The sequence below is a fragment of the Lithobates pipiens genome, unplaced genomic scaffold (genome assembly GCF_037356315.1).
Source record: "Lithobates pipiens isolate NorthernLeopardFrog02 unplaced genomic scaffold, aLitPip1_a1.2 Scaffold_13, whole genome shotgun sequence".
Classification (NCBI taxonomy): domain Eukaryota; kingdom Metazoa; phylum Chordata; class Amphibia; order Anura; family Ranidae; genus Lithobates; species Lithobates pipiens.
In genome coordinates this window covers 219,079,651-219,094,822 of record NW_027507718.1, presented here as the reverse complement: position 1 = coordinate 219,094,822, position 15,172 = coordinate 219,079,651, and the positions used below count along the sequence as shown (strand labels likewise).

Below are 15,172 nucleotides of genomic sequence, written 5' to 3'. Positions count from 1 at the left end.
GCCAAATACAGGACCATTCTGGATGAAAACCTGTTGGAGTCTGCAAAAGACCTGAAACTGGGACGGAGATTTATCTTCCAACAAGACAATGATCCCAAACATACAGCAAAATCTACAAAGGAATGGTTCACAAATAAACGTATCCAGGTGTTAGAATGGCCAAGTCAAAGTCCAGACCTGAATCCAATCGAGAATCTGTGGAAAGAGCTGAAAACTGCTGTTCACAAATGCTCTCCATCCAACCTCACTGAGCTCAAACTGTTTTGCAAGGAAGAATGGGCAAGAATTTCAGTCTCTCGATGTGCAAAACTGATAGAGATATACCCCAAGCGACTTGCAGCTGTAATCGCAGCAAAAGGTGGCTCTACAAAGTATTAACGCAAGGGGGCCGAATAATTTTGCACACCCCACTTTTCATTTTTTTATTAGTTAAAAAAGTTTCAAAAATCAAATAGATTTCGTTCTACTTCACAATTGTGTCCCACTTGTTGGTGATTCTTCACAAAAAATTAACATTTTATATCTTTATGTTTGAAGCCTGAAATGTGGCAAAAGGTTGAAAAGTTCAAGGGGGCCGAATACTTTCGCAAGGCACTGTACTAGCATTTGCTCAAGCCTGTAGCAGAGAAAGCAGCTATATCTATTTTTCACTTAGCCTTAACCTTTTAATTTCTCCCACCTGTCACCCATTCTCTCTTGCTTTCCTTTCCTTGCGTCCCTCTCTCTCTTTTTCGCTTTCTTCCTCCCCCACCACTTTCCCTTCCTTGTAATATTGTACCTTCATTCCTGGTTACTATAGTGGGTGGCGCACACCTCGCACCGTCTTTTCTGAGTCCCTCAGCATTTTCCTGCCCGCTCTGCACATGTTCGGACGTCAGGAGCCGGCTCGGCGGACCAGGCTGAGTCGGGCGGGCTGCAAAGGTCCTAGTGCCGCCGGTCCGCACATGCACGGTTTGGCCTGAGGTCGTGGTGGCTATCTTGAATAGAGGCAAATTTTACATTACCTCAGACGATACCTCAGAAGAACTCAGCCCTGGACTTAAAATTTTTCCTAGTTCAGGTCTATGTCCAGGCTGTAAAGCCAGTTATTGGCTGGAAGAAAGCAGACACTGCATCTGAGTAGTCAAAAGATGTACTTCCCATTTCAAAAGAAGCAGGTTTCTTTCTTTCGGCTCAGTTTCCACTAGTGCGACTTGTCATGCAGAGTTGCATGACAAGTCATACCCCATGATTTCCAATGAGTGCCATTTATCTGTGTGTTTTCAAGTCACAGCGACTTTAGAGTAGTCCCTGCGCTACTTTGGTCCCCTTTGATGCGATTTGAGGTCCATAGGCCTCAAGAATACACAGACATTGTTTCAAGTTGCATTAAAATCGTGGCAAAATCGTGCGACTTTCAGGTCGCAATAGTGGAAACATAGGCTTACTCTGATGGATGATATCAGAGTACTATCAAGCTACTGCTAAAAAAGCAAACAGAATATTGGCATGCATTAAAAAGGGGATCAACTTCAGAGATAAAACGATAATTCTCCTGCTCTACAAGACTCTGGTCTGGCCGCACCTAGAGTATGCTGTCTAGTTCTGGGCACCAGTCCTCAGGAAGGATGTACTGGAAATTGAGCAAGTACAAAGAAGGGCAACTAAGCGAATAAAGGGTCTGGAGGATATTATTATTCAGGATATTAGTTATGAGGAAAGGTTGAGAGCACTGAATTTATTCTCTCTGGAGAGGGGAAATTACTTCAATTTATAAATACCGTACTGGTGACCCCACAATAGGGATAAAACTTTTTTGGGGAAGGGAGTTTAACAAGACACGTGGCCACAAATTAAAATTATAAGAAAAGAGGTTTAACCTTAAACTACGTAGAAGGTTCTTTACTATAACAGCGACAAGTATGAGGAATTCCCTTCCACATGCGGTGGTCTCAGCGGGAGCATCGATAGTTTCAAAAACTATAAGCCCTGGTACAGACGGTCAGACATTCCGACAACAAGATCTGTCTGATTTTTTCCGACGGATTTTGTCCGAAAGTGGTGTTGCATAGACACGGTCGGACAAAGTTGTCGGAAAATCTGATCGTTCAGAACGTGATGACGTTCGTGCGTTGCGATGGGACTACGTTGCGGCTAGTAGCAAATAGCTTTGGTGTCTCGGGAATACCGCCAGGGGGTTAACAAGGTGTACAGGAATAGGGGACTGGAACCCCTTCTTCAGTTGGGCTGTATGTTGTTTTCTGCTTCTGATATATTATGTAGAATCCTGGGAGTGCACTAATCCTTTTCTTTTATAATATTCTATGGTCCTGAGGGAGGAGCCAAGGCGGAGCTTGTCGCAGGTATGCTGCCATGGATAGGCACCAGAAAAATTAAATTATGGTAAGTATGAAACAATTTTCTGCTTTTTTTATCTTTAGATAGCGAGGGAGTAGAACCCATGTCAGGTTTTCATTACTGTCTGTGTCCCCGTTAGGGAGATTCACCCTTTCTATTTGTCCTGGTTACTGTTATCCCCAAAAGTGAAAAGAAAATCTCAAATTTTAAGAGCAGGAATAGAAAGGAAAATTTTCAAAGGGAACACTAGTTCTGCAGACCCTAATGACAACCAGGGATTTCTATCTCACTTCCTGTTGTGATCATAGGACAGGAAGTAAAGGGAACTCTCCCCCAATGGAACATAGATGACAAAAAAAAATGGACACGGTTAAACCCCACCCTTATACAATCTAAAATGAAAAAAAAAAAAGCTTTGCCTTCAGTTCTGCTTAAACAAACCAATCATTTTTGAGTAGGTTGGTCGCCATCGGTTTAAAGGATACGTTTACCTTTTGAACATGTTACATATTACATCCGTATTTCGGAAGTAACTTCAAACTTGTAACATGTTCCAACACATGTTCCCCTCACCCCCAGAGCACCTTACACCCTTGTGAAGGCAGGCGGGGGTTCCTTTCCCATACAGCTGCTGTCACAGAAGATCCAACAGATAGCCCATAGAGGGAGAATGTACAGGAGTCTGACTTAGCACCCACCATCCACTGATGATGCAATACTTTGCAGGCTGCTGTGTAAGCAAAATTATACATTTGTCAGCATTTGATTATTTACATTTTTTTATTGGATATATTTTAAATCAGAAATTAAAAAAATATTTTTTTTCAGGTTTTTTTAGTCTTTTTTCCTTTATATCATAAAAATAAAAAACTCAGTAGTGATTAAATACCACCAAAAAAAAGCTCTATTTGTGCAAAAAAAATTATATACATTTTATTTGGGTACAGCGTTGCATAACCAGTACTAATAATAAATTCTGGTAATATATATTAAAATACTTTATAAATCAGATTTCTAAAATATGTTTGTAGAGCTATTCATCATTCATTTGCCCACATTTTTCTTCAAACAATTAAATCACTAGCAAATAGATTGTATCTATAACAATAGCCTTTTGTTTCAAACTTCTAACAACTTTCCTCACATTCAGTGCTTCTACATTTTTTTCTTTTTTTTAGAAACTGGTCATGTTGTTCACTGAAAAAACTGAGTAAGCATTTTTACCAAAAACTGCACACTTTGCGGAAAAGCCTATTGCAGCACTTTTCGTTCTTCTGTGTGTGTGTGTGTGCACATTGATTTAAAGGTACTTCATTGTTTTGTGGCTGTAGCTAATGATTCTGGACATTTAAGGTGCTTGATAAAGTGTTAACTTTTCCCCACTTTGTAACTGATGTTCCAGAGCTATACAGGACCTTCATTCTCCTTCACAGTTTATTGGTTTAGAGAGACGTCTAATTTGATATCAGTGAAGTGCATCACCAGAAAGAGAAGGATTTTGTCTATAAAAGCACTAGTTTACAACTTAGCACATGAATACAAATGCAATTTTTCCTTTTGAGCTGGTGTTATTGGACAGAGAGGAACAGGTTTCTCTGGAAAATGTTCGCATTTATCACTTTTTTAATGTCCCCTTGTTACTTGGTAATTAAGCATTTGATTAGTCATTCCTCTCTCAAAGTGATAAATGTGAGGCTGAAAAACCTTCTTTGCTAAGTGCATCCTCATTCACTGTCAAATCATTATTTATCGCAGGGAATCAGCTAGAGCAATGTTTGATGCTATAGCTCCATTTGGAAGAATGTCTAAATTTCTGTCAAATAACGCACAGGGTTATTTGTCACAGAGGGCCATGCCAACAGACAAGAGCAGCCTGAACATTATTACACATTGCTTTGCATGTTCATATGTACAATATGTTATTTTTTTGCCATAGAAAGGATTTAAAAAACATCTGGGAAAAGTTATAACAAAAATGTACTAGTAAAGTGGTATACTGTGATAGCCATCAATAGGATTAAAGTACAGCTCTTAAATACTTAAGTGGAACTAAATACATTGATTTACCAGTTTCAAAAAACAGTTAAATTCCTGGCATGCCGGGATTGCAAACTGTCACATTTGTTTGTGCTGTCAACCAAGCTGTCAAACCATCAAGTGGCTGGTGTCATAACTGATCACACATGACAGATGCACACCATTGGGGTCAGGAGTGCACCGCAAAGGTAATGGACACTACGATTGACTGCTGCAGATGGAGCTCTGGGTGGTTTAGGAAAGCAGGTCCACTGGAGCACCAACACAGATCACACTGGGAGCTAGAGCATGAGATTCCCCAGTGCGCGGAGTCTAAGGCCGCGTACACACGGGCGGACTGTCCGCCCAACTAGGTTCGTCAAACAGTTTGACAAACAGTCCGTTCAAAATTAGCATGAACGGACTTGACCACACACGACGAACGAACAGTCCGCTGAAAACTTGCGCGATGACGTGAACGGCACGTACGACGGGACGAGAAATTCGAAGTCCGATACACTGCAATGCAACCTTCGCCGTGTAAATTCTTTCTGAGCATGCGCGAGACTTAGTTTGCCGAACAAGCCTACACACGAGCGGACTGTCCGCTCAAACCAAGTTTCAGCGGACAGTCTTACGGAAATTCCGAAAAACTTTGTTCGTCAGACTGTCCGCTGAAACTGTCCGCTGAAGCCCACACACGAGCGGACTGTCCGCTGAAACACTGTTCAGCGGACAAAGTTGGGCGAACAGTCTGCCCGTGTGTACGCGGCCTTACAGTATTTGTAGCTGCTGATTTTTTTTTATTCTTTTATTTTCTTGTCGTTAAAACTGGAGATCCTCTTTAATAAGAGATATTTACACCCAGGTTTGTTTCTTTTTTTTAGCTAAAACCACTTTTTTTATTTTAATTGATTTATTGTTGTGCTGTCTACATCATTAGAGAGATTTCCTTTCAAAACAGGAAGTGATAGGAGATCTCTCCAAGTGAGGGAAAATAAAAGGAATCATTGGGTACCATTTTACTAAAAGATAGCTGTTCCTTGCTGGACAAATTTCTAAAGAATTTTGAATAGTAAGCAGTTGTGGATCTACATCGGGCGCGAACCTTCAGCATCTGACGATTTCAGTTGTTGCTGTACAGGGGCTTACAGATTAAATCAAAAAGTAAAGATTGGGTCCTGGCACCCCTAAAAGTATGAGTTTGTGAAGATTATTCAGCAAGCTTTAGCCCTGCCTGCAACAGAGCGAGGATCAGTGGAGTGCATGATGGGATCGGTAAGTATTAAATATTTTCTTTATTTTGTTTTTGTTCCCTGGGTAGATGTAGTCTTGAAATGTGTCTCCCCATAGCTTTTTGGGTCCATTTGGTTTTTATGTACGTGTGATTATTTTTTTTGAAGTTGGGGTGAATTATGAGTTGAGTTTATGAATTGAGTTTTTTATATGCCTCAGAGGGATATAACTTTTTGTTTACTGATTGCTAAATGCATTTGTTGTTACTTATTACAAGTTTGGGCTATGCAATTCATTTTTTACTGGCTGAGCAGATATGCGGTGTGAGTTCATTGTCATCCCTTCTGATTCTGGGTGATCTGACCTTAGATTTGGTGCCTGCCAGTTGCTTCTGCCAGAGGTGACATTGATAAGAGAGAGAACGATTCAACATGGTTCAGATCGGTGGCTCATTATCGGAGGAGGGACCATGGTGGGGTAAGGGGTGCTGTCATTGCCAACATATTTAAGGGAGAGGACTGATGCTTACACACGCTGTGGTGCCATCTTGATACTATCAGACCGATTATCATTTTTCTAAAATCTATATTACTTCGAAATTCGAAGTCCGATACACTGCAATGCAACCTTCGCCGTGTAAATTCTTTCTGAGCATGCGCGAGACTTAGTTTGCCGAACAAGCCTACACACGAGCGGACTGTCCGCTCAAACCAAGTTTCAGCGGACAGTCTTACGGAAATTCCGAAAAACTTTGTTCGTCAGACTGTCCGCTGAAACTGTCCGCTGAAGCCCACACACGAGCGGACTGTCCGCTGAAACACTGTTCAGCGGACAAAGTTGGGCGAACAGTCCGCCCGTGTGTACGCGGCCTAAGAGCCAGCAGGTGTTCACCATAGACATGTGCATTCGTTTTTGTCCGAATGCATTTTCGTTCGAATTTCAGCTATTTTCGTTTTCGTTTTGACAAACGATAACGAAAGCACAGAATCCGAAAAACGAAAGATCCGACATAAATAAATGCTTTATTTTCGTTTTCGTTGTTACAACAGTTCGATATAGAATAGGAGATTCAACGTGACTCTGACAATAACAATCTGTATCTATAGAACCTGTGGTCGAATGTGCCTAACCTTACCTCTATTAGTCCAAGATTATATAGAGAAAATATTCGACAGAGAAAACAGATTTGACAGAGAGAAAAGATTCTGCAAGTTACTGTCCTAAAAAGTGCTTGGGGGATGCTGGGACTGTGACAACATAATAGGCGGGGACATCATCCGGTGATGTCCCTATATAAGTCGCTGCATGTCGCGTTGGTGCCATTGTGAGCGGAGGATGCGACGAGGCAACATCTGAAGAGAAGAAGAGAGGAACAGAAGGTGGCGGCGACAGCGGCGACAGAAGACCGGGCCACCGCCTGTAAAAGAGCTAGAGGAAGGCACGGTGGCCCGGCAGAAGAACCGAAGAGGGGGACAAGACCCCCGAAGTCAGAAGAAGAGGGCGGCGGCGAGGAAGAAAGCCGGGCTCCTCCGCTAGTAAAAGAGCTAGAAGAAGATAGCGGAGGAGTCCGGCGAGAAGACCCCCGAAGACGGAAGACCCCCAGTGCTGTGCAATAAACTATTTTAACCCTTGTGTGTTGTGTTTTTTTTAACTTTATTTTACAGGTGAATGGGTAGGGGTACATTGTACCCCATACTCATTCACATAGGGTGGGGAGCCGGTATCCGGGGGCACCCTTATTAAAGGGGTCTCCAGGATTCCGATAAGCCCGCAGACCCCGACAACCAACGGCCAGGGTTGTCGGGAAGAGGCCCTTGTCCTCATCAACATGGGGACAAGGTGCTTTGGGGTGGGGGGCCGCGCGGCCCCCCCTTTCCCAAGGCGCCCCCCCATGTTGAGGGCACGTGGCCTGGTATGGCTCAGGAGGGGGGGGCGCTCGCTCTCCCCCCCTTTTCTGGCCGGCCGGGTAGCGTGCTCGGACAAGGGTCTGATGTGGACCTGGGGGGGGACCCCCACGCCGTTTTTTTCTGCGTTGGGGTTCCCCTTTAAGTCCATCCCAGGTGGCGGGGCCAGCGACGCATCCTTCGCGGACCCCGCCTAACTGGAGACGTGCTCAAAATGAGCGGACTTTTCTCCGGGCGGGAAAAGTCTGCTCATTTCAAAAGTACGGCGGACTGGCATACGCACGGCCGGATTGTCCGCCGAAATGCAAGTCCGGCGGGAAGATTGGAGTGCAAAACTACTTTCTAAGTCCGCCGTACTTTCGGGTAAAAAAATTCGCCGGAGGCTACACACGGGGGGATTGTCCAGCGGACTTGAGTTTGCCGGACTTTTCCACCCGATTGTTTGATCGTGTGTATGCGGCATTATGCCACATACACATGACCAGACTTTCCGGCAAACTAAGTCCGGCGGTCTTCCCGACGGACTTTCAGCGGAGTTCCAACGGACTTTTCGAACGAACTTGGCCACACATGAACAGACTAAGGCCGCGTACACACGCGGGGACTGTTCGCTCAACTTTGTCCGTCAAACAGTTTCAGCGGACAGTCCGCTCAAAATTAGCATGGACGGACTTGCCCACACACGACGAACGAACAGTCCGCTGAAACCGTGCGCGATGACGTGAACGGCACGTACGACGGGAGGAAAAATACGACGTCCTATACACTGCAATGCAAACTTCGGCGTGTAAATCCTTTCTGAGCATGCGCGGAACTTAGTTTGACGAACAAGCCTACACACGAGGGGACTGTTCGCTGAAACAGAGTTTTCCGAAAAACTTTGTTCAGCAGACTGTCCGCTGAAACTGTCCGCTGAAAGCCCACACACGAGCGGACTGTCTGCCGAAACACTGTTCAGCGGACAAAGTTGAGCGAACAGTCCCCGCGTGTGTACGCGGCCTCAGTCCGTTCGAAAGTCCGTTCATTTTGAACGTGATGACGTAAGATGGGACTAAAAAAGGAAGTTCAATAGCCAGTAGCCAATAGCTTCCCTTGCATCGGTTTTCCCGATAGGAATTGAGTCCGTCGGACAGATTCGAAACATGTTCTATTTCTGGGTCCGTCTGTTTTTTTTAAATGAAAAATGATCAGATTAGTCCACACACGATTGGATTGTCCGACAGACTGATTCCATCGGACCTAATCTGCCGGAAAGTCCAGTGGTGTGTACGCGGCATTAGAAGGGATAGCAAGAGGTATGCCGTGGTTTACATTTAATATGGGCAGTATATTTAAGTAACTAAGAACAGATATAAGTAAGAACACTTCTATACATAGGGACAGTGTATTTAAGAGCTAAACTCCAGGATAATCAAGTGTTGTCTCAATATAAGAGGCATATGTTGAAACCTGATGTGCTGCGTGTATTTGTTTCATATCTGCACAGTAATCCAGTGCACAATGTTGTCTTTTTACAGGAGTCTCCTATAATGAAGACTGGTCACTGCTGCTCTCTCTCCTTCAGGTTGAGGATGACTGGTCTTATGTCCACCGCCCTGTAGTTTTCTGCAGGCAGCCTATAATATTTCTGCACATGTTATCTTCAGTATAGTCATTATGTCACTGCTAATTTTATATGGTATCTGAATTTGCAAAGGTGCACACAAAATGGATTTATATCCTTTGTAGCCTTTTAAGAATACTTTTTTTTACATACCCAGAGTTCAGCTTTCAGCTTATAGTCAGATAGCTCTCTCATTTAAATTAATAATAGATGGACAATCTACCTGTCCTCTCAATACTTTTCAAAGTGGCAATGACAATAAGCTTCCAAAGCCTCAAAAAGGGATCTCATTGTTAAAATGTATCGGTCAGGAGAAGAATACAAAAGAATCTCCAAGGCATTAGATATACCATGGAAAACAGTGAAGACAGTCATCATCAAGTGGAGAAAATATCGCACAACAGTGACATTACCAAGAACTGGACGTCCTGCCGAAATTTATGAAAAGATGAGAAGAAAACTGGTCAGGGAGGCTGCCAAGAGGCCAATAGCAACATTAAAGGAGCTGCATGGATATCTGGCAAGTACTGGCTGTGTGGTACATGTGACAAACAATCTCCCGTATTCTTCATATGTCTGGGCTATGTGGTAAAGTGACAAGACAAGCCTTTTTTTTACAAAGAAAAACATCCAAGCCCAACTAAATTTTGTAAAAACACATCTGAAGTCTCCCAAAAGCATGTGGGGAAATGTATTATGGTCTGCTGAAACCAAGGATAAACTTTTTGGCCATAATTCCAAAAGATATGTTTGGTGCAAAAACAACACCGCACATCACTAAAAGAACACAATACCACCAATGAAGCATGGTGGTGGTAGCATCATGCTTTGGGGCTGTTTTTTTCAGCTGGAACAGGGGCCTTAGTCAAGGTAGAGGGAATTATAAACAGTTCCAAATACCAGTCAATATTGGCACAAAACCTCCAGGCTTCTGCTAGAAAGCTGAACATGAAGGGGAACTTCATCTTTCAGCATGAGAACAAACCAAAGCATACATCCAAATCAACAAAGGAATAACTTCACCAGAAGAAGATTAAAGTTTGGAATGGCCCAGACAAAGCCCAGGCATGAGTCCAATTGAAAATCTGTGGGGTGATCTGAAGAGGGCTGTGCACAGGAAATGTCCTCACAATCTGACAGATTTTGGGTGTTTTTGCAAAGAAGAAGTCAAGAAGATGTGTCATGCTGATAGACTCATACCTCAAAAACCTGAGTTCTGTAATAAAATCAAAAGGTGCTTCAACAAAGTATTTGTTTAAGGGTGTTCACAGTTATGCAACCATATTTGTTAATTTTTTTATTTTTACCCCTCCCTCCACCTGAAAGATTTTAGTTTGTTGTTCAACCGAGTTGTACATTTTATAAGTCCCATTAAAGGTGGAAAAAGTTCTGAAATGATTTATCTTTGTCTCTTTTTTACATCACAGAAACCTGACATTTCAACAGGGGTGTGTAGACATTCTATATCCACTGTACATCCAAATCAGAGGAAGGGTTTAGGAATGACAGCTCTTGAGAATAGCCATCTCCTTTTTCAAATGACCAAAAGTAATTGGATAATTGCATCAATAGCTGGTTCATGGTCAGGTGTGGGTTACTTCTTCATTATTTCTTCATCAATTAAGCAGGTAAAAGGTCTGGAGTTGATTCTAAGTGTGGTATTTGCATTTGGAATCTATTGCTGAGAACCTGCATCATGCATTCAAAGGAGCTGTCCATGCAAGTGAAACAGGCCATTGCAAGGCTTCAAAAATTAAACAAATCCATCAGAGAAGTAGCAGCAACATTAGGAGTGGCCAAATCAACAGTTTTGTACATTCTGAGGAATGAAAAACTCACTGGTGTGCTCAGCGACATTAAAAGGCCTGGACGTTCATGGAAGATGACAGGGGTGGATGATTGCAGGATCCTCTTTATGGTAAAGAAAAACCCATTCTCAACATCCAGACAAGTAAAGGACACTCTCCAAATTGGAGGAAGAGTTTAGGAATAACAGCTCTTAAGAATAGCCATCTCCCCTTTTTCAAGGGACCAAAAGTAATTGGACAATTGAATTGAAAGCTGTTTCATGGCCAGGTATGGGCTACTCCTTCGTTATGTCTTCATCAATTAAGCAGGTACAAGGTCTGGAGGTCTATTGCTGTATACCTACATTATGCCTTCAAAGGAGCTCTCCAGGCAAGTGAATCAGGCCATTGTAAGGCTTCAAAAAAGAAGAACAAATCCATTGTGGAGATAGCAGCAACATTAGGAGTGGTCAAATCAACAGCTTGGTACATTCTGAGGAAAGAAGAATGCACTGGTGAGCTCAGTAACAAAAAAAGGCCTGGATGTCAATGGAAGACAACAGTGGTGGATGATTGCAGGATCCTCTCTATGGTAAAGAAAAACCCATTCCCAACATCCAGACAAGTGAAGGGCACTCTCCAGGAGTTGGGCGTATCATTGTCAAAGTCTACAATCAAGAGAATACTTTACGAGAGCAAATACAGAGGGATCACCACAAAGGTGCAAACCATTCATAAGCCTGAAGTATAGAAAAGTCAGAATAGACTTTGCCAAAACACATCTAAAAAAGCCACACCAGTTTTGGAAAAGCATTCTTTGGACAGATGAAACTAAGATTAATCTGTACCAGAATAATGGGAAGAAAAAAGTGCGGAGAAGGCTTGGAACAGCTCATGATCAGAAGCACACGACCTCATCTGTAAAACATGATGGAGGCAGTGTGATGGCATGGGCATGCTTGGCTTCCAGTGGCACTGGGTCATTGGTGTTTATTGATGATGTGACAGAAGACAGAAGCAGCAGGATGAATTCTGCAGTGTTTAGAGATATACTGTCAGCCCAGATTCAGCCAAATGCAGCAAAGTTAATTGGACGGCACTTCACAGTACCGATGGACAATGATCCAAAACACACTGCAAAAGCAACCCAGGAGCTTTTGAAGGAAAAGAAGTGGAATATTCTGCAATGGTCCAGACAATCACAATCAGGCAAAACTAAAGGCAGAAAGACCCATGAACAAAGAAAAACTGAAGACAGCTGCAGTTCAAGCCTGGCAAAGCATCAGAAAGGAGGAAACCCAGTCTTTGGCAATGTCCATGGGTTCCAGACTTCAGGCAGTCAATACCAGTAAAGGATTCTCAACTAAATAATAATAAATAGCATTTTATTTATGATAATATTCATCTGTTCAATTACATTTGAGCCCTTGAAAATGGGGGAACTGTGTGTAAAAATGGTTTCAGTTCCTAAAAGTTTTACTTGATATTTATGTCCAACCCCTTGAATTAAAGCTGAAAGTCTGCACTTCAAATTCATTTGGATTGTTTTGTTTTAATTTTATTCTGGTAGCATACAGTGCCAAAAGTGTTAAAATTGTCCCTGTGTCCAAATATATATGGCCCTAACTGTATACTTAAAGCGGAGCTCCACCCTAAAGTGGAGCTTTCGCTCATTGGAACCCTCCCCCCCTCCGGCGCCACAATTGCCACCTTTCAGGGGGGAGGGGGGTGCAGGTAACTGTACAGTACAGGTATCTGCACCCACTTCCGGCATAGATATCTGCAGAAGCTACGCCCCTTTCCGCAGAATCTACGCCCCTTTCCGAAGGTCCCCCGCTGTCTGCTGGGAAACACACGGATCCCAGAGACAGCGGGGACCATCCTTATTGCGCAGCGCGACTCGCGCATATGCAGTAGGGAACCGGGAAATGAAGCCGCAAGGCTCCACTTCCTGATTCCCATACCCAAGATGGCGGCAGCAGCACCCGAGAGACGATCGAGAGATCGGCTTCAGGTGCCGACATCGCGGGCGCGCTGGGCGGGTAAGTGTCATTATTTTAAAAGTCAGCAGCTGCAGTATTTGTTGCTGCTGGCTTTTAAAAAAAAAAAAAAACGGCGGACTCCCGCTTTAACACATCAATTGTCATAGTCACCCTCAAGATCTTCATGCTCATTTTCTGAAATATTCTGTGATGCAAAGTGACTAATCTGACTGCCCATATTCTAAACAGTCCATTTATTAAAATATTTTATATGGCAACTGCTCCTCAATATCATTCAAGAATAAAAGGTAATTTTACTTTTCATTATCACATAACTCTGTATGGCAATACTGATCACCATATATACAGTATTGTCTAGTTTAGAGAGAATATATATATATATATATATATATATATATATATATATATATATATATATATATATATACATGTATAGGTGTATATAAGAAGGCCAGTATGGTGTCCTGAATTTATGGAAGCAGACTGGGGGGCTAAATAAGCAGACCACTCATTTGTGGCCCTTGTCGGTTTCAGTGCACAGTACCCTCCCATCCATTCCCCTTTCAGGGCACTTCTCAACACATTCTCTCCACAATCATCAATTACTTACCTTTGGTATGCCCCTTTTTTGGCATATCATCCAGCTGACTAGGGCACACCTCAGGTATATGTTATGTTGTAAGTCTTGTGGCATTTTTATGTGGTTCATATGTTATGTTTACTAAGCTGAGGGCAAGCCTCTCCCACTTGTCGACCGTGCTATAGCCAATTGACGGCTACAGCGGGGCTGGCTAGTTCTGGGAGGCCTCTCGGTTGAAGGGCTTCAACCCCATATATATATGAATGCTACTCACTTTTGCAGGTTTCAGCATGTGCAGTAATCCAACTGTGGTGGGAAGGATCAATTTCCTCTAAGAGAACTTTGCCTCCGCTCTTGTGAAAGTTACTGGCATATGCACCCATAGTGTGCCGTAGTTTTACGAAAATTCTGAAATAAACAACAAATACCGGCATCCAAAATTAGTAACTACACATAGGATGAATAAGTGGGTGAATAAGTTATTGATGAATGTTGATTTGAGCCTTTCAACTCAATCAGTGCATATCACATAGCATAGCACATATTTTTCAAAATTCCTAATATTATCAAATTTATAAATAATGAGAGCATACAAAGCCATTTACAATTCTGCCCAAGCTATATCCCTAATCTTGTCTCAATATATCTCCCAAAGTGTCCTCTTTGCTCCTCCCAAGACCTCCTGTCCTCAATATGTCTTGTCTCCTCCCATGCTTATCCCCAGGAATTCTCCAGAGCCTCTCCCATCCTCTGGAATTCTCTACACAAATCTGTCCAGCTATCTCCTACTTTGTCCACTTTTAGGCAATCCCTGAAAACGTATCTCTTCAGGGAAGCTTATCCTGCCTTCAGCTAAAAACAGAATCTTTTAGTCCTCCCATCCGTTCTTTGCCCACAGTTATTACCTTTTGTCCCACCTGCTCCTCAGGATAGGTTAGCATATGAGCCCTCAAGAGCAGGGCCCTTCTAACCTTCTTGTATTGAACTGTATTGTTGCTGTACTGTGTCCCTTTGTAAAGTGCTGCGCAAACTGTTGACACTAAATACATCCTAAATAATAATAATAATAACTTGACTTTAGAAGTCAAGTTATGGGCAATTTTGGAAGGAGCAATGGCAGCCTACCTACAACTAACATACAGTATTTTTTATGACAAGATTCCTTTAACCGATTGCCGACCACCTCACGTAGGAGTATGGCAGCAGATCCTGTGCTGGATCATGTATCTAATATGTAATCCAGCACTTTCAGGTAGGGGGCATAAGCGTGAGCACCCGCCTTGCCGACCGTGCTGTAATTAGTCACAGTACATGCCAATCAGTGGGTGTCTGTGTTCTGTTGAATAATGCAGATCGTTGGATAATGTCTCGGATAATCGGTGCATGTGCAGTAGTGATGTCACTCCAGCTGATCAGCTAATGTGACGTCAACACTGCACATGCGCAGATTATCTGAAGCATTATCCGACGATCAGCAATGCGTGGAGGCAGAATCTGACAGTCAGATTCTCTGCTCTCTGCGAGTGCTGTGTTTCAGTCAGGGCCGGCCCTACCATGGCTCCCGGTGGGTCCATGGGACCCAGGCAGCACCTTGAGCAGGGGTGGCCGAGGCTCGGCGGCCCCTCCGCTACCTCTATATGCCCAGACTCCCTCTGCCGCTGAAAATGCAGTGTGTCTTTGTGTGTGTGTTCACAGTAGCATCGCTG

The 15,172-nt window shown here is 43.2% G+C and overlaps 1 protein-coding gene across 1 annotated transcript in view; it reads right to left on the bottom strand.

The window, feature by feature from the left end:
* The window catches only part of LOC143974633 (uncharacterized), a 324,397-nt gene that overhangs the window by 286,437 nt on the left and 22,788 nt on the right, over positions 1–15,172 (bottom strand). Inside the window, exon 2 of the mRNA XM_077476224.1 lies at positions 13,741–13,874. Within this exon, the coding sequence (XP_077332350.1) occupies positions 13,741–13,849 (109 nt within the window). The 5' untranslated portion in view covers positions 13,850–13,874. The remainder of the gene's footprint in view (positions 1–13,740; positions 13,875–15,172) is intronic.